Source organism: Theobroma umbraticum, unplaced genomic scaffold (genome assembly GCF_002168275.2).
Source record: "Theobroma umbraticum cultivar Fairchild unplaced genomic scaffold, ASM216827v3 scaffold_30.0, whole genome shotgun sequence".
Classification (NCBI taxonomy): domain Eukaryota; kingdom Viridiplantae; phylum Streptophyta; class Magnoliopsida; order Malvales; family Malvaceae; genus Theobroma; species Theobroma umbraticum.
The window spans coordinates 10,717,144-10,735,713 of record NW_018397254.1 but is presented as its reverse complement, the minus strand read 5'-3'; the positions used below and the strand labels follow the sequence as shown (position 1 = coordinate 10,735,713).

The 18,570-nt window shown below is 36.4% G+C and overlaps 1 protein-coding gene across 1 annotated transcript; it reads left to right on the top strand.

The window, feature by feature from the left end:
- Positions 1-3,615: 3,615 nt before the first annotated feature.
- On the top strand, positions 3,616-17,962 carry SDG2 (SET domain protein 2). The gene is made up of 20 exons (XM_021442996.1): positions 3,616-4,777; positions 4,979-7,564; positions 7,814-7,876; positions 8,693-9,874; positions 10,473-10,834; positions 10,920-11,468; positions 11,557-11,657; positions 11,961-13,017; positions 13,166-13,237; positions 13,389-13,499; positions 13,595-13,695; positions 14,334-14,433; positions 14,517-14,612; positions 14,747-14,914; positions 15,036-15,161; positions 15,310-15,363; positions 15,760-16,007; positions 16,097-16,205; positions 16,362-16,661; positions 17,489-17,962. Exons 2-20 carry the CDS (start codon positions 5,119-5,121, stop codon positions 17,663-17,665), a joined length of 7,422 nt encoding a protein of 2,473 aa, XP_021298671.1. The 5' UTR covers positions 3,616-4,777; positions 4,979-5,118; the 3' UTR covers positions 17,666-17,962.
- Positions 17,963-18,570: the final 608 nt, after the last annotated feature.

The following is an 18,570-nucleotide window of genomic DNA, read 5'->3' as shown; positions in this document are numbered from 1 at the left end:
TAATTCTTAATTTGGAGTAAAACGACTATTAAAATGACATACATATACCTAAAATACATGCAATATACTATCATAGTCTACACCAAAATGCAGTTAATGTTTTATCTCAGGAAAAAAAATCAATTAGAACATATATAAATGAACCACATGCCTATATTTAAGAATTATCAAATTCCCCAGATCAATGATATTGGTTTCTTTTTACTAAAAACCAAAACATAAGAATAATAGCTTTCAACATCTAATTGCTTCAATCTTTATAAAAGAAGTTCCATAGTTGATTCAAGTATTAATATTTATATGGTTTTGTGTTTCATAAACAAATATAAGGTTATAGCATTTAAAATTTCTAAATTTAGAAAAATAGAAAAAGAGAAAAAAAGGATGAATTCTTCGATCTTCATTACAAAAAGTAATAAAAAGTCAATAAAAGGCCAAAAATAAGCTTCACAAACCTTTAGACTTCAAACAGATTGAGCAAGGGGTTTTGAAAGAGGCTAAAGTTTGGGCGGCTCAACTGGTTCACTCTTAGCATTAGCTATAGTTGGTTATTTTTTTGAAAGTATTTTTCTTTCCATAGAATTCACTTTCAACTTTGCTTACGATAACGTAGTTGATAGCAAAAAAATTGAACCCAATGAAGATTATGCATAATAGTCAATAAAGCAGAGCTTGAAGAAAAAAACCATCAACCATACCAAACAACTAACATATACCTGTCTATGGTCTCTTTTTGGTGCCTTCAATTGTTTTCAAATCTAGGAAGTAATTTTATTTTAAGGATTCTCTAACGTATTCTTAAAGAGTTGCAATAAAGGTCCACCAATATTAGCTTCATTTTGAACCTTTTTGCATGAGTTTGAGGCCTTTCCCTATTGTTACTAGGCAATTCTCCTCCTTTGCTCTCAATTCCATTGACAATAACCAAATCCCCTTCAACCTGACTTCCTTTTGAAGCACTACTTTTCTCTTTGCAGCAACCAGACCACCATTGGATGAATTGCTATTTGAATAGAATAAATACAGTTGAAGCTAACTAGGATTCTTTGATAGCCACATTTTCAAGGAGATTTTCTCAACTGCACTTGCTTCAGCAACTTTGAAATAGCACTAGTTCCAGATGAAACATATAAAGCCTCCCTATCACCAATATCTATCACCTTTTTCCTCACTTTCCTAGCATTTGGTTAAGAATTATCCACTCCCTATCTATTGTTCTCAATTGTTAGAGAATTACTAGCACCTTGGCCATAATTACATGATCTATTAACAACATGACCATAACTGGTAGTATAAGTGGAAGTTCTGCCCACACCCACAAGAAAAGAAATGATGTTTAAACTTGAAAAAGAGACATTAGATTCGATATTGCTGCATCACTAGAGGACACATATTTTTGCTTCAATTTTTAATGAATGGGTTGCAAAAATAGAATACTATCATGATACCATCATTTATATTCAACATGGAACCAATTTGCCATGAAAGGGCTTGCATTCATCTTCATTAAAATTTTGACCTAATATGTAGTTAAAATTTGAAATTTTTTATAGTCGAAGTTCAATTGTCTTTTGATTTTTTTAAATTCGTTGTGAGTGGATAATTTAGATATAATTATTAAGATTTTTTTAATAATATTCAATGATTCAATATAAATTTTAAATTTTTTTAATAAAATTAATGAGATATAATTCTCACAAAAACCCCTAAATTATTTAAAAAAATTTAAATAAGTCTTTATTTTTTATTATGTTCAATAAAGTCCTTATACTTTTTATTTTAGTCAAATAAGCCCTCATAACTAATGGTTGATTAATTGTTATTAATCAAATGTCCATTATCATCTTATATCCATGTGTTATTGATGTGGAGAGTGAAAATGCTATGTGGTTATGTCATCATACCACATCATCATTTATTGAGATATGTGAACATGCTACGTTAGTGTTTGATTAGTACCATGTGACATAAAATGGTAAATGTATTTTGATTAAGTAAATAATTTACCATAAAGACTTATTTGACTCAAAATAAGAAAAAAAAGCTTTATTGAATGTAATAAAAGTATAAGAACTTATTTAAATTTTTTTAAATAGTTTAAAGGCTTTTTTAGATATTATGCTAACTAAAGATATAAAACAAAGTTATCTATGAATTATTCAAGATTGTTCGATGAATATTCGAGCTCAACTTATTCATTGCCGAGTTGAGCTTAAATAATGTATCAACTTGAATTTAAACATATTTATATTCAATTTAATGGTTTAACAAATTTAATTGCATATTTGAATATTTTAAAATTTTTATAAACATAAAATAAATAAAAATAATACTAGTTACATAATTCAAATTTTATCTAACTTTTCATGCATTTTTTTAAAATCAAACGGAAGCTCAAGCTCCATGCTGTATTGTCTAATCTTGAATCGATTACATTTACATTGATAAGTTTGAATATTTTAAAGACATATCAAATCTCTAAATTCATAAATTTCCTTTGGTTTCTTTACTCGCTTAATAGTAATGCCAGTACTGACTTTATTAAATATAATAGCTAGAGGTGTTAATATGGGTTGGCTAGGCCTAGCTCAACCCAAACCTTTGTGGATTAAGAAAATATGGGTTGAGTTGAGTAAGTACTTTTTTTTCATGAGTCATCTAAATCATAGCCCAGCCCACCTCTTGTCAGCCTATGAGTTGAGTTAGGCCAACTCACTCATTATTTTTTTAAAAAAATCATTTTAACAATTTTACTTAACAAACTCTCTATCAATCAAATTTGTTTCATGATTTAATTTATAAAATTGAGTAACAAAAACATGTTACAAACAAATAAATTACACTAAATATAAATAAGTAAATAAATTATATCAAATATAAATAAAGTTTCAATCTTTAAGACAAATTACAATCCTACAAATAAAAGTATATAACCAAATAAATAAAAATTTTAAAACTCATTTATGTCCTCCTCAATCCTCATCCTTAAGCAAATCATTTGAATTTGTTTGGACAACAATGATATCTTAAAGTTTGAAACATTATCAATTTATTATCTAATATTTATTACTACAAAAGAAAAAAAATTAATGAGTTTCAATAGTAACTAAATTATTAATTTGATAAATAAAAATTAAAAATATTAAAATATACAAAATAAATAATACTATTAATAACTAAATTATTAATTAATTAATTTTTTTTTTCTAGCTTGCAGAGTTGGCTTACCTCAATCCTGGACAATCCACTGATAAGATAAATTGGTCCATTTAAACCCGATTTTAATATAAATCAAAATTTTTAAACCTAACTCATTTCACTTTCAATAAAAAATAATAGATCGATCTATTGAGACAGGTCTAACGATAGCCAAAGAAACATGAATTTGGATGCAAGAATGGCCATGCACGGAAGACATTGGCGGCTGGGCTTAGGTCGAGAATGACAGCCCATGGAAAAACTAAATGAAAAATAAAGGCCAAATTAAGATAAATTGGGGCTTTGAACAACTTGAATGCTTGATTTGTTAAAAATAAGCCCAAAACCACAATAATGACCTCGGTATTTGAGAGTCCCTCCATTCAACGCCCCTAAAGTATTTCGCTCAAGTTGAGCGCCAAAACTCTCCCATCTTTTCCCTATCTCCCTCCGCTTCCCCTACTGTTGTTAACTTCGTAAGCTCCCCGAAATGACAAAAAACACCCTCCTTCTACATGTTCTCTTTTCCGATCCTCTACTCCTCCGGTCGACGGCGACGCCAAGTATTTGGAAGGGAACTCATCTTTCCCCTGCCTCGCACCGCAGCGAAAAATATTCGATTTGGTCGATAATTCCCAAGTTGTTGACTCAATTTGGAGACGGACTTAGTTTTTTATTTTGGTATTCTCCCTCTCTATCTATTATTTTCACCCCACCAACTTTTTTAGTAGTAATTAAACCTAACATTCTCCATATATTACAGATGCTTGATACATATATTGTATGATTTTTTGTTCAAAATTAAAGTAATTTTTTCAGTTAGATGAAATATATATATATTTTCAATTTAATGATTTGAAATTTAAGAGAATTTGAATTAATTTAAAATTTTTTATACAACGGAGGGGTTTTTCTTTTATGACTTTATTAGTTTCTTTACTTAAAAATGGTTTATTTGATTATAACAAAAAAGTTTTTTAAAAAAAGGCAGAGATATTCGGGAAAGGACTTTGAGTCGGAGTCAACTGGCTCAGGACTCCAAGTTTGAAGGCATACGGCCGAGGTCCAAAACTCCAAACGTCCCACCACAACGCCAGTAGACAGTAGTGTTTATACGATTCAACATACGGTCCGTCCTTCATCCTCCTCCTCCGTATCTCATTACCTAGAAGGGGTACTTTCGTACTTTTATAATTTCACACCCTAAATCCCATAAAATCCACAATCATAAAGAGGGCTAAGCTCGTTAAAAAATAAAATAAGATAAAATAAAATAATTTTTATTAGGAAAAAAAGGGAAAAAAAAATTTACAACACGAAGGTTTCGTCTTTCAGACCAAGAACACAAACGCGAGAGAAAGAAACATGTACAACACAGAAAAAAAGAGATAATAGGAGAGCCAAATAAAAAGAGAGATAGAGAAATTTTCCTTTCTGTTTGTTTGGCGCAAAGATTTCTCTTCCTACAGCTCTGGAATTGGTCGTCGTTTCTCTCGATCTGTTCTTCACGTTCGTCGATTTATAGCTTCCCTGCACGATTTCCTCTCACCCCGATCTATCCCACTTATATTTTCTCTCGGTAAATTCTCTTCTCTTTTTAGCTTCTTCTTTAATTCCAAACATAGTTTCTTGCATTTCCACGGTCTTCAAACCCTAGAAAACCGTGATGGATTTCGAATGCTTTCTTTCTTTCTTCTCGATTTGTTGTTTTTTTCTTTTCGGTGAAACCCTACATTGATTTGGCTGATGTCGTTTTGTGGTGAATTTTTTTGTGAATTAGGTTAATTTTGGAGGGGACGATTTGAGAAGTTGGAAAAGGGGGGAAGTTTGTGAAGTATGAGCATCGATAGCCCCGGGAAAGGGGAGAGAGCTAGGGTTTGAGAGAAGTTGGAGAATTCCGAGGAAATTTTGGGGATTTCCATGGGCGATGGAGGAGTTGCGTGCATGCCTTTGCAGCAGCATCAGCATCAACATCAGCATATCATGGAGAGGTTTCCAGTTACAGAAAAAACGCTTTGTCCCAACAATGGGCTCACTTCAAAGCCTATTAAGCTCGAAGACAACGCACAGCAGCAGGAGCAGCAGCAACCGCAACAGCAACAACAACAGCAACCGCAGCAGCAGCCACCACGAAAGAAGAAGAAAATGGTGAAAATTAAGAAAGTAGTAGTCGTTAAGAAGAAGGTGGTAGGAGGAGTAGCAGGAGCTGCAGCAACAGCAAAGAAGAGTGCATTGGTAGTTAAACCAAAGAGTGAAGCAGGATTGAAGAGCAGTAAAGAGGTTGATAAAGGTGAGAATTCTGGGCAGAAGGAGGAAGTGGAAGAAGGTGAATTGGGGACGTTGAAGTGGCCCAGGGAAGGGGAGAATGGGGAGGTTGGGACTGACAAATTAAAGACGGGGGAAATTGAGAAGGGAGAGATTGCTAGTGAGAAATTGAGGAAAGGGGAAGTGGAGAAGGGAGAGGTTGTTTCTGGGGGAAAAGGGGAGGTGGAGAAAGGGGAAATTGTTTCTGGGAAAAAAGGGGAGGTGGTGAATGGAGAGATTATTACGGGTAAATGGCGAAAAGGGGAGGCAAGGAAGGGGGAGATGATTCTGGAGAAAGGGAGGAAAGGGGAAGCTGAAAAGGTAGAATTTGGGTCTTGGAGAAGCCCCAAAGATGACATAGAGAAAGGTGAGTTCATTCCTGATAGATGGCATAAAGGGGAAGTGATGAAGGATGACTACAGTTACAGTAAATCTCGTAAGCATGAGTTAGGAAAGGAAAAAAGTTGGAAATATGAAATGGAACGCACACCACCTTCTGGAAAGCACCCAGTTGATGATTTTTATCGCAGGAAGGAATTCAGTAGAAGTGGTACTCAGCACAGCAAAAGTTCTTCCAGGTGGGAAACTAGCCATGAAAGGACTTCCAGGATCAGTTCGAAGATTGTGGATGATGATGGCTTGTATAAGAGTGAGTACAGCAATGGTAAGAACCATGGACGAGATTACTCTTCTTCTGGTAATCGGTTAAAGCGACATGGTACTGATTCAGATAGCAGTGAGCGCAAGCACTACGGAGATTATGGTGACTATGCAAATTCAAAAAGTAGGAGGCTCTCTGATGATTTTAGTCGTAGTTCCCATCCAGAGCACTATTCACGCCACTCTGTTGAGAGGTTTTATAGAAATTCTTCTTCATCAAGGATGTCTTCTTTGGAGAAGTACTCTTCAAGACATCATGAATCCTCTTTGTCATCTAGAGTTGTTTATGACAGGCATGGACGTAGTCCAGGATATTCTGAGCGGTCCCCACGTGAGAGGGTCAGGAATTATGATCACAGGGAGCGGAGCCCAGTTCGACGGGAGAGATCCCCATATGCGCATGAGAAATCCCCATATGGTCGTGAGAGATCCCCATATGGTCGTGAGAGATCCCCTTACACTCGTGATAGATCCCCATATGATCGGAGTCGTCACTATGATCATCGAAACAGAAGTCCTATCCATGCAGAGCGGTCCCCACAGGATCGAGCTAGGTTCCATGATCGCAGGGACCGAACTCCCAGCTATTTGGAGCGGTCCCCACATGATCGGAATAGGCCCAATAATCACAGAGACAATAGTAGAAAAAGTGCAGCAAATGAAAAACGGAATTCACAACATGGTTGTAAGGGACAAGAAGATAGAGTTACCCAGAGGGATCATAGTGGAAGAGACTCACATTCCTCAGCTAAAGAATCTCAAGATAGGACCAGTGTGCACAATTTTAATGGATCAGATGAGAAAAATGCTGTCTGTGAATCTCAGAAAGAGGACCAATCTCTGAGTCCCATTGTAAATTGCAAAGAACCTCCTCTTCCTGTTGATGGGGCTCCTCCTGAAGAGCTGCAATCAATGGAGGAAGATATGGATATATGTGACACACCACCTCACATTCCTTTGGTCGCTGAGTCATCCGTGGGTAAATGGATTTACCTTGATTATTTTGGTCTTGAACGTGGGCCTTCAAAATTATGTGACCTTAAGGCACTTGTGGAAGAAGGGGTTCTTTTGTCAGATCATTTGATCAAGCATTTAGATAGTGATAGGTGGGTGACTGTTGAAAATGCAGCTTCGCCAATGTTGACTGCGAGTTTCCCATCCATTGTATCTGACACTGTAACGCAGCTGGTTAGCCCTCCTGAAGCTCCTGGTAACTTATTGGTAGAAATTGGAGATTCAAGGCCATCAGGCATTCACAGTGGTGATGAGAAAATGATGAATTACCAAGATGACAGTGCAGCTGCAGCTGAGCCCTTAGAAGATCTTCACATTGATGAAAGGGTTGGAGCTCTGTTGGAGGGTGTTAAAATTATTCCCGGCCAGGAGCTTGAGATAGTTGGGGGTATGGCATCACTTACTATATTTCTTTGACTCTTTTCTGGTACCAATGCTTTTTACGCCTCTCTTTGAATCTCTGCTGTTGTTGTACTTAATTCTTTTTGTATGGTTCCTCATGCATTTATAAATGTGTACGAACAAATATGCATACACTTGTAGGCATATGTGTATATTCATCCATGTAGACATATGCATGGTTGTTGATATTTGAGATTTCGTGTTTACATTTTTCTGGATTTTTATCATCATGCAGAAGTTCTGCAAATGACCTTTGAATTTGATCATGCGGAATGGGAAGGGTGGGGAAATTCTGAAGGTACGTATTTCTTAGAGTGGCCTGTATTTTTAATTTATAATTGTCTTTTAACTCATGACTCACCTCTGTGCATTTGATTCTTTTCCCCCTATCTTCTACTGGTGAGATAATACATTAGAAGGCGATAAGTACAAGCACCTGGCATTTGGAAAATTCTATTATTTCAGACATTGTTGTTGGCTTCTTTATTCTAATTATCTATAAAATCAGTTTTTAATTTTATTTTCAAATGGAATTAAGTCTTTCTATTCTAGTGGGGTTGGGAATTTAATTCCTGTTACCACCCACAATTAAGCAATGATTATTCTTTGCTCAGAATTTACTTGCTTGGTTCAGATAGTTTTATAGGGACATTGTTTTAATAAAAAAAGAAAAATTTTCTTGCAACTAAAGCATGTTTTAAAATTTTCATCTCTTGTATTAGTGAAGCTTAGGATAATGCTAATAATGTTAGCATTCTGGAACTTTATATTGGACTTAATATGTTGTTTTGTCCTAGTTATCCCCTTTCAACTTTCAAGCCTTATTTCATTTCTCAGAAGTTTTTTGTTCTCCTTTGGGTATCTTGTGCACTTGAGCGGATTTAGATTTCCCAAGCAGGGTGGGAGGCTAAATTGCGACTGAAATGTTATATAAATACCCAAGTTGGACAATCAATATGAAATCAGTACATTAGTTCCACCTGAACAACATAATATTGAGATGAATTCAGAATAAAGAAAAATAATTGAATATTCTGAACTTGTAATGGCATAACACTGGGCATTTAGTTATCCATCTTGTGATGTAATCTTTTTCCTATCTTTGGTATTACAGGTTTCACTTGGCATTATAGTTGCATTGGGGATCACCATGATAAAAAGACTGAAGAATTATCTAGCTACTCTGACACGAAGTCAAAGGAAGCTGCAGAAATCAGGATTGGTGCACTCTCTGATGGTTCCTCCTGTGCTGACTCTAGTGACTGGTTTTCTGGTCGATGGTCATGCAAGGGTGGGGACTGGAAGAGAAATGAGGAAGCTACTCAGGATAGATCTTCTAGGAAAAAGCTTGTTCTTAATGATGGTTATCCTTTATGCCTTATGCCAAAGTCTGGGTATGAGGATCCTCGCTGGCATATGAAGGATGATCTGTACTATCCTTCTCATAGCAGAAGGCTAGATCTCCCTCCTTGGGCTTTCTCCAGTACAGAAGAGAGAAGTGATTGCACTGATATTAGTAGATCTAATCAAATTAAGCCTTCAGTTGTGAGAGGAGTGAAGGGAACCATGCTTCCAGTAGTCCGGATAAATGCATGTGTGGTCCAGGACCAGGGCTCATTTGTATCTGCACCCCGCACAAAAGTTCGAGGGAAGGAGAGGTACTCTTCAAGATCTGCTCGGTCGCACTCTACAACTAGTGATATCAAGAAATCATCAGCAGAAAGTGATTCACTATCAAAGGCTGTTACTGATCAAGGCTTGAAAGGATCATGGAAGTGCATTGCACCTGTTAATACTCCTAAAGATCGTGTTTGCACGGTTGATGAGCTGCAGTTGCACTTGGGTGAGTGGTACTACCTTGATGGTGCTGGGCATGAAAGGGGACCTTTATCACTTTCAGAACTTCAGGCCTTGGTGGATCAAGGTGCTATCCAGAAACATAGCAGTGTTTTCCGAAAATATGATCAAGTTTGGATTCCTGTCACCTCTGCTGCTGGGACTTTTGAAGCCAATGCCAGGAATCAGCCCGAGAATTTTGCATCATATGCTGATTCTTCAGGATCTCTAATTTCAGACTCGCAAGGTGCTGCCATTAGTGACAATAATACAAATTCCTGTTCTTTTCACAACCTACACCCCCAATTCATTGGTTATACCCGTGGGAAGCTTCATGAATTGGTAATGAAATCATATAAGAGCCGGGAATTTGCTGCAGCCATAAATGAGGTTTTAGACCCATGGATCAGTGCAAAACAGCCAAAGAAGGAGATGGACAAGCACATTTACAGAAAAACAGGTATTTTCAATCATGTTTAATTGTTACATATGAGTTTGATTAGATTGGAAAAGAGAAATTTTAAGTTTAAATGAGATGGGAGAGCCTTTCCCAAGTTTCTTCAATAGCGATTTTCCCAAGTTTCTTGGGTAGCCTTTTTAATGCATTTTGTAAAATCTCATCATATATATATATATATATAATCATTTAGTAGTTTATGTGATAATTATCTTCATGATGCTTTTTAGTGGGTTTTCTTGTAACAACAAAAGATTATACCTAAACTAGATTTATGTTTCTACTTGATTTCCTTTTGCTTCCTCTCACTTTTGTACTTTATGAACTTTTTGGCATGCTCATTTTGGCATCACATACATCCCTTTGCCAATGTGTGTGTGTGTGTGTGCATGTATATATTTATGCGGACACCTATTTAACTTGGTAGAGGTCCTGAGGTCCTTTTGGACTTGGTGAAGATGAGTGTGCAATGTGCAAAGTTTCACTATTTTTCTTTAGTTTGGTAAATTTATGAGGCCGTTATTTATTTATTTATTCTTTCTTTCTTTCTTTCTTTCTTCCTTTGTATATATGTGGATGAATGCTGGTCTGTAAATTGCAGATGGTGGCAAACGAGCACGGATGATGGTTAATGGAAGCGAAGAAGAGTATGAAATTGACGATGAGTTGCTATCAACTCGAAAGGATGAGCCTACATTTGAAGATTTATGTGGTGATCCGACCTTCCTTGAACAAGAGAGCACATGTTCTGTTACTGAGATGGGGCACTGGGGTTTGTTAGATGGTCATGTGCTGGCACGAGTCTTCCATTTCTTGAGATCTGACATGAAATCCCTTGCTTTTGCTTCTTTGACTTGCAAACACTGGAGAGCTGCTGTCAGGTTCTACAAGGGGATAACAAGGCATGTTGACATGTCATCTGTTGGCCCTAACTGCACTGACTCTGTAGTGTGGAATATCGTGGTATGTTCATGGTTGTTTAAAATGCGTAAATATGATTTTATTTTTCCCTTTACCCCTCAGGTTTAATATAATTCTTTACTTGCAGAATGGCTATAACAAAGAAAAGATAAATTCGATGACTCTAATTGGTTGCACAAACATAACTCCCGGCACGCTTGAAGATGTTCTTCGTCTGTTTCCTAGTTTATCTTCTATAGATATTAGAGGTTGCAGTCAGTTTGGGGAGTTGACCATCAAATTTCCAAATTTGAGGTGGTTCAAGAGCCGATGTTTGCATGGTATGACAATTTCGGATGAGTCTAAAATAAGGAGTCTTAAGCAGATTACTGAGAAAACTTCGTCTGGTCTTAAAACGGGCCTGGGAAGTGATATGGATGATTTTGGTGAATTGAAGAATTATTTTGAAAGTGTAGATAAAAGAGACTCCGCAAACCAATTATTTCATCGAAGTTTATATAGACGTTCAAAGTTATTTGATGCCAGAAAGTCCTCATCCATTTTATCAAGGGAAGCTCGTATTAGACGATGGGCAATCAAGAAATCTGAAAATGGATATAAGCGGATGGAGGAGTTCCTTGCTTCAAGTCTAAGGGACATCATGAAGGAGAATACCTTTGAATTTTTTGTGCCCAAGGTACCGTTGGTCTTTTGTTTTGTGTGTGGCCATATTTTTTATATATTATGTGTAAAAGGCTTTATTCTTTGCTGTCATTTGGTATTAGGTTGCAGAAATTGAGGAAAGAATGAAAAATGGTTATTACATTGGCCATGGAGTGGGTTCTGTTAAAGAGGACATCAGCCGGATGTGCAGGGATGCAATAAAGTAAGGGTTTCTGGTTGCCTCTTCTTTCGACTTTATTGGATACCTTGCATTGAAGAATATTTATAATAATGTATATTGTTTCCTTTCTGTCAAAGTTAAAATGTAAATTTCCTCTTTAAATGCCTAAAGCTGTTCTCAGTGCTCCACTTTCTGTTTTTAATATTTAATTTTTTGAACATAAACTGTTAATTTTGCACTTGCTTCTCTTTCCTCTGCTTTATTTTTCTGGCCATACATTCAGCATGAGTTATTTGATTATAAGTGTTCTCTTCCTCTTGTTGATATGCCTACTTTTTGGTTTAGAGCAAAGAATCGTGATGGTGCTCGTGACATGAATCGCATAATTACTCTATTTATCCAGCTTGCCACACGGTTAGAAGAGGGTGCAAAGATTACTTCTTCTTATGAAAGGGATGAGTTGCTGAAGTCTTGGAAAGATGACTCGCCTGCTGGGTTCTCAAAGTACAAGAGGAAACTTGGTAAGGCAGTCACTGAAAGGAAGTACATGATCAAGAGCAATGGCACTTTTGCAAATGGTGGTTTTGATTATGGGGAATATGCATCTGATAGAGAAATTAGAAAGCGCTTATCAAAACTTAATCGCAAATCATTAGACTCAGAAAGTGAAACATCTGATGAACTTGACCACTCTTCGGAGGATGGAAAAAGCGAGAGCGAGATTGAGAGTACAGCTTCAGACACAGAGAGTGATGTGGATTTCAGGCCTGAAGGTCGGTCTGGGGAGTCAAGGGGAGATGGATACTTTATGGCAGATGATAGTCTTGATTCTATGGCTGATGATCGTGAATGGGGTGCTCGCATGACAAAAGTCAGTTTGGTTCCTCCTGTCACTAGGAAATATGAAGTAATTGACCAGTATGTTATTGTAGCAGATGAGGTGGATGTGCGACGTAAGATGCAGGTATCCTTGCCAGAGGACTATGCTGAGAAGCTCAATGCTCAGAAAACTGGCACTGAGGAGTTGGATATGGAACTTCCTGAAGTCAAAGATTATAAACCCAGAAAACAACTTGGAGATGAAGTTATAGAGCAAGAAGTTTATGGAATTGATCCTTATACTCATAACCTTTTACTTGATTCAATGCCAGAGGAGTTGGAATGGCCTCTAGTGGATAAGCAATATTTTATCGAAGATGTTCTCCTTCGAACTCTGAATAAGCAAGTTAGACACTTCACAGGCACTGGGAACACTCCAATGATGTATCCATTGCAGCCTGTTTTAGATGATATTAAAAGAGTTGCTGAGGCAGATTGTGATATACGGACTATGAGAATGTGTCAAGGTATCCTGAAAGCCATAGATGCTCGTCCCGATGACAACTATGTTGCTTACAGGAAGGTATACATGTGCTTCATATCTCATGTATTATTTTCCATTGTTCTTGTTTTTCTCTTTATATTTCATAATGTTTTATTGTTTTCTCTTGTTCCTTAGTTTTATGACGCTGATGTTTAACATTTTTTCTCACTGGAATGTGCTTTATTAGGGTCTCGGTGTTGTTTGCAACAAGGAAGGTGGTTTTGGAGAAGAAGATTTTGTTGTAGAGTTTTTGGGAGAGGTATGAATGTGAATTAATTTATAAGGTTTTTGATTTCTTGCTAGATAAAATGTTTACAGTTTTTTGTTACCATGTACTCATTCTCTGGCTTCTGGCTTTTGAATCAAGTCTCTTTGAAGCCCTTTGTGCTGACAGGTTTCAATTTTCATAGGTTTATCCTGTTTGGAAATGGTTTGAGAAGCAAGATGGGATTCGATTGTTGCAGAAAAACAATAAGGATCCAGCTCCTGAGTTTTACAACATCTACCTTGAGAGGCCAAAGGTGTCTAATTCAACATGTCTTGTGCAATGTGTTTGTTGTGGCTAATTTTACTTCTTGTGCTGAAAATGCTTGCCTTATCATCTCTTATTTATCAGGGTGATGTTGATGGGTATGATTTGGTTGTTGTTGATGCCATGCACAAGGCAAATTATGCGAGTCGAATTTGTCATTCTTGTCATCCTAATTGTGAAGCCAAGTAAGTATAATCTGTTGTTCTTTTTGGTCTTTGTAGGATTGTAAAGCACTTCTTTAGTTTTTCTAAAGCACTTTTCCCATTTTGCCCTAGTTGGAATTGGATACATGTATAGAGCAGAAAATTTTGGATTTTAAAATATGGAAGTATATTTCTCCATTGCCATTTTTGATGATTTATCTTCATAATTATTTACTGGATGTTTGTCACGTGCTGATATAATTGTTGGAGAAGTTTAGCCTGTTGCCAGTAAGAACAGGTATTTGTACTTGGTTGGAGGTTTTGTACTTCTGATATACTTAAATCAACTTGTGCAAGGAGTTTGGTTGCCTAAAAGCTTGAAAGTAGGATGGATGTTAAACATAATTGGATTATGTTTATTTTGTGGATAGACTGTTTACTAGTATGACCTTTACTTTGTGTTTCCGGATAACTTATCCTTTTCCTTCTGGGACAAATTGTAGTTAAAATCAGTCTCTCTATTATCAGATTATTTAATAGTTTAGTGCTTTCGTTAATCCTAAATGGTACTTGAAAGTTGTTGATTGGCAAGACATCTGTTCCTACCTGTGGCCTAGCTACAAATTGAGTTCCTTTCATGGTACCAAGATTTTGTTTTAATTACCATTTCTGGAATGCAGAGTTACTGCTGTAGATGGTCAGTACCAAATTGGAATATATGCTCTACGTGCAATACGATATGACGAGGAGATTACATTTGATTATAATTCTGTTACAGAGGTTTGAATCTTTTGTCTTATTGGCCTTGTTATAGAAGAAATTCCCATATTCTTATAGCTGATTATTGATGCCTATCTTATTAGAGCAAAGAAGAATATGAAGCGTCTGTCTGTCTCTGTGGTAGTCAAGTTTGCCGTGGCAGCTACTTGAATCTGACTGGTGAAGGTGCATTTCAAAAGGTATGTACTTTAAGTAGGGTTTTTGAATTAAAAAAAAAAAACAAAATTGAGACTTTCTTTACTGCCTGTTCAATCTGTTTGATTTTTTTCTCTGAGTTTCGAAAAGTTGTCATTAGATGCACATTGTTCATCAGGTATTGAAGGAGTGGCATGGAATACTTGATCGAGAACATCTCATGTTAGAAGCTTGTGAACTAAATTCTGTATCTGAAGAAGATTACCTTGAGTTAGGAAGGGCTGGTCTAGGAAGTTGTTTGCTTGGTGGATTGCCTGATTGGTTGGTTGCATACTCAGCTCGCTTGGTATGTCTTTTCTCTGCCCTCATGCCATTTCATTTCTTCAATTCTAAACTAAGAAAAGAGAGGAGGGGAGGGGGGGTGTAGAGGTGGGCTTCTATTCTCCTGAACTTATTTTCTGTTGTAGGTGAGGTTCATAAATTTTGAGAGAACAAAGCTCCCTGAGGAAATTTTAAGGCACAATTTGGAAGAGAAACGGAAATACTTTTTAGATATATATCTTGATGCAGAGAGGAACGATGCGGAGATTCAGGTATGTGCTGTTCTCATTTTGTGTCTGTGCGTGGCATTGGCATCTGTCTCTGTGCCTATGGTCATGTCTGCTTATGTTTGTTAGAAGCTATTTATGCGTGTAGTTACGTGTTAATTCTCATGGTATACTTTTCTTTTGAATGAGCTAGGCTGAGGGTGTCTATAACCAGAGGCTTCAGAATTTGGCTGTGACTCTTGACAAGGTGATTACCCTCTTTGTCTCTGAATAGCAAGTTTTGAAGATCAAATATTCTCCCACAAAACAAACTATAGTCATGTGTGATATGATGTGTCCCATGGCTGGATCTTTTCTATGGTGATCCTGCAAACCAGAAGGAGCAAAACCGTTTAGGTTTTTGAAGAGCTAAGCTTGCAAATTTGAAATTAGAAGTTTTGGAATGACTAGATTACTCTCTTTTTAGTTTGGTCTAATGGTTGGATGGCAGGCATCTTTATTGCATGAATCCCTGACATTTCAGTTAATGATATGAAATTATCTAGAACCTATAACTTCTGCATTATGAGAGAAACTTTTGTACATGCTGATTTTACAGTATACTAGTATTCCAACATTTATCATCTTTGAATGTTGTTTTCAGGTGAGGTATGTTATGAGATGCGTGTTTGGTGACCCCAAAAAGGCTCCACCTCCACTAGAGAGGCTCAGTCCTGAAGAAGCTGTTTCCTTTCTTTGGAAAGGAGAGGGATCGCTTGTTGAGGAGCTTCTTCAGTGCATGGCTCCTCATGTGGAAGAAGACATGCTCAATGATTTGAGATCCAAAATTCAGGCCCATGACCCATCAGGTTCTGACGACATCCTGAAAGAACTTCAGAAATCCATGTTATGGTGAGCGGAATGTAACAGAACATTTGTTACCATGCTGTTTCGTTGTAGTAAAGATGTGACCTTTAATCATGTCTCTCTTCATTTCTAAGGTTGAGGGATGAGGTTCGGAATCTTCCATGTACATACAAGTGTCGGCAAGATGCTGCAGCTGACCTGATCCATGTTTATGCTTATACAAAGTGCTTCTTAAGAGTTCGAGTGAGTCTTTTTATTATTATTAATTTTCTGATAAACAAGGTTTTTTTTTTCCTTTTTTATTTTATTTTGTGGGGGGTGGAGGGTAGGGTAAAGGAGACAATGTTTGTTAATGCTATTGTATTATCATTTGATCTAAATCAACCATTGTATGCATAGGAATACAAAGCGGTAACTTCTCCCCCAGTCTACATCAGTCCTCTTGACCTGGGCCCCAAGTATGCTGATAAGTTGACAGGTCTTCAGGAGTATTGCAAGACATATGGTGAAAATTATTGTTTAGGGCAGCTGATTTTTTGGTATAACCAGACCAGTGTTGAGCCAGATTGCAGCCTGGTTAGAGCAAGTAGGGGTTGCTTATCATTACCTGACATCGGTTCCTTCTATGCCAAGGTTCAGAAGCCATCAAGGCATCGTGTTTATGGCCCAAAGACTCTGAAATTTATGCTGTCATTGATGGTAAGCTTCTTTTATCCATTTTGTAATGCTGCTACTGCCGTTTTGAGTTCTTTGAATTTCAAGTATGGTGTAGTTTATTCACATGTTATCTCATTAGAAACCTCTGGCATCCATTTTGGTTGTCTTTTAATAAACAACAACCCAGAGCAGGCTCATGACTAGTTCTATCAGAAGTTTTTATTTGGTTTTGTTGGTTTCTTCTTGGTGGGTAAAAAAATACTAATAATAATAAGTTTCTTCTTTTAATTTAGAGCAGTTTAAGAAAAATACAAGTATGCCTTTCATAGAATTTTTTTATCTGAAATTGGCAACATCTTGTATGTCACAGTTACCAACAAGTTGGGGGTTTCTTCTTGGTCTTGATATGACATCTTTAATTGACCCTGTATGATCTTCCTGGATTTGCTTTCCAGACTTATTTTTGTTGTTAACTTACCAACATTGAGCATTCCCTAGATTACTTGATGATTTTGATGCATCTGTACATCATAGAATTTGTTGGTTTATGGTGACATGTACTTGTGGGGGAGGGAGCTAATCTATTTAATACTATTTTGAAATGACAGACCTTGATTGTGTTGTGGATCAGGTTGTCTTTGTTTTGCCAGATTGGACTGTAGTAAATTATCCTTTGTATCACAGATAGTAAAGTAGCATTCACACAATTAACGTGTTAGTAGATCAATAGGATTGACTGGAAGGAATATTGCCCTGTATAGGAATTGCACTGGTTAGTGGTATATGCCAATTCAATTAGCTCAGCAGGATATCTTTTAATTGTCGGATACTGTGGTTACTTACCTGTTGTGATATGGTCCTTTTTGCAGGAGAAGCAACCTCAGAGACCCTGGCCAAAGGACCGAATATGGTCATTCAAAACTTGTCTGAAAGTTTTGGGCAGTCCGATGCTAGATGCTGTTTTAAATAATTCTCCACTGGACAGAGATATGATGTATTGGTTGAAGCACAGACCAGCAATATTCCAGGCGATGTGGGATCGATGAAGCATTTGTAGGGGTTTTGGGAAGGTGGCAGTAGGATTATTAGCCATTACTTTGTAAATGTTTTGGAATGATTTCTCAATTTTAGTTCGCAGCTACCCCTTAGTGTGGTAGTTGGTAATCATTCCAAAACATCATATTTCTTGTGCCGCTTTCTCCTCATTCTTATGTACAGTTTTCATCTTTGTATTTTTAATTCATTTTCTTGTAGTAGGGCATTGGTTTTTTTTTTCTTCTTCTTCTTCTTAAATTCAAGGAAATGATGAAAAGGAAAGAAAATCTCGAGGCTGTTTTTCACCATTCCTCGTCTTTGCCTCTTTTATCTTATACCGAATTTTCCAGAGAAATGTTTGTAGGATTGTAATTGATGATGAGAGGTTGAGCATGAGATTTATGTCCCACCGTGATGATGAGGCTGGGTAAATCATAAATTTGAGTGGTTCATTTCTCTTACTATTTAGACGACCAATTTCGCAATGTACGGTTCCCAATGAGGCTGCCACAGCAATTTTGAACGTAACGGAGATTAGACTTGTCATATTTTAATCGTAACAGATAGGGCTAATACATTTAATTAATTATATTGTTGTATTTAAATGCATGTTTATCAATTCGTTAAAATTAGTAGTTAAATATTAATTTAGTCTAATTACTATTTTATTATTATATTTGTTAGTTGTATTATGTTAAAATTTTACTATATTTGATATAATTATTTTTATAATTAATGATTTTAAATTTAAATAATAAAATTATATTTAAATATAAATATTTTAAGTTAATGAGGATAAAATTTATATTAATCGTTTCAATTGTGTTTATTAATCGTATTGTATTGCATTGTATGCGTGTAATAAACGTGTTAGTCGTATAATATTACACAGTTATTATGATGACGTGAATATATG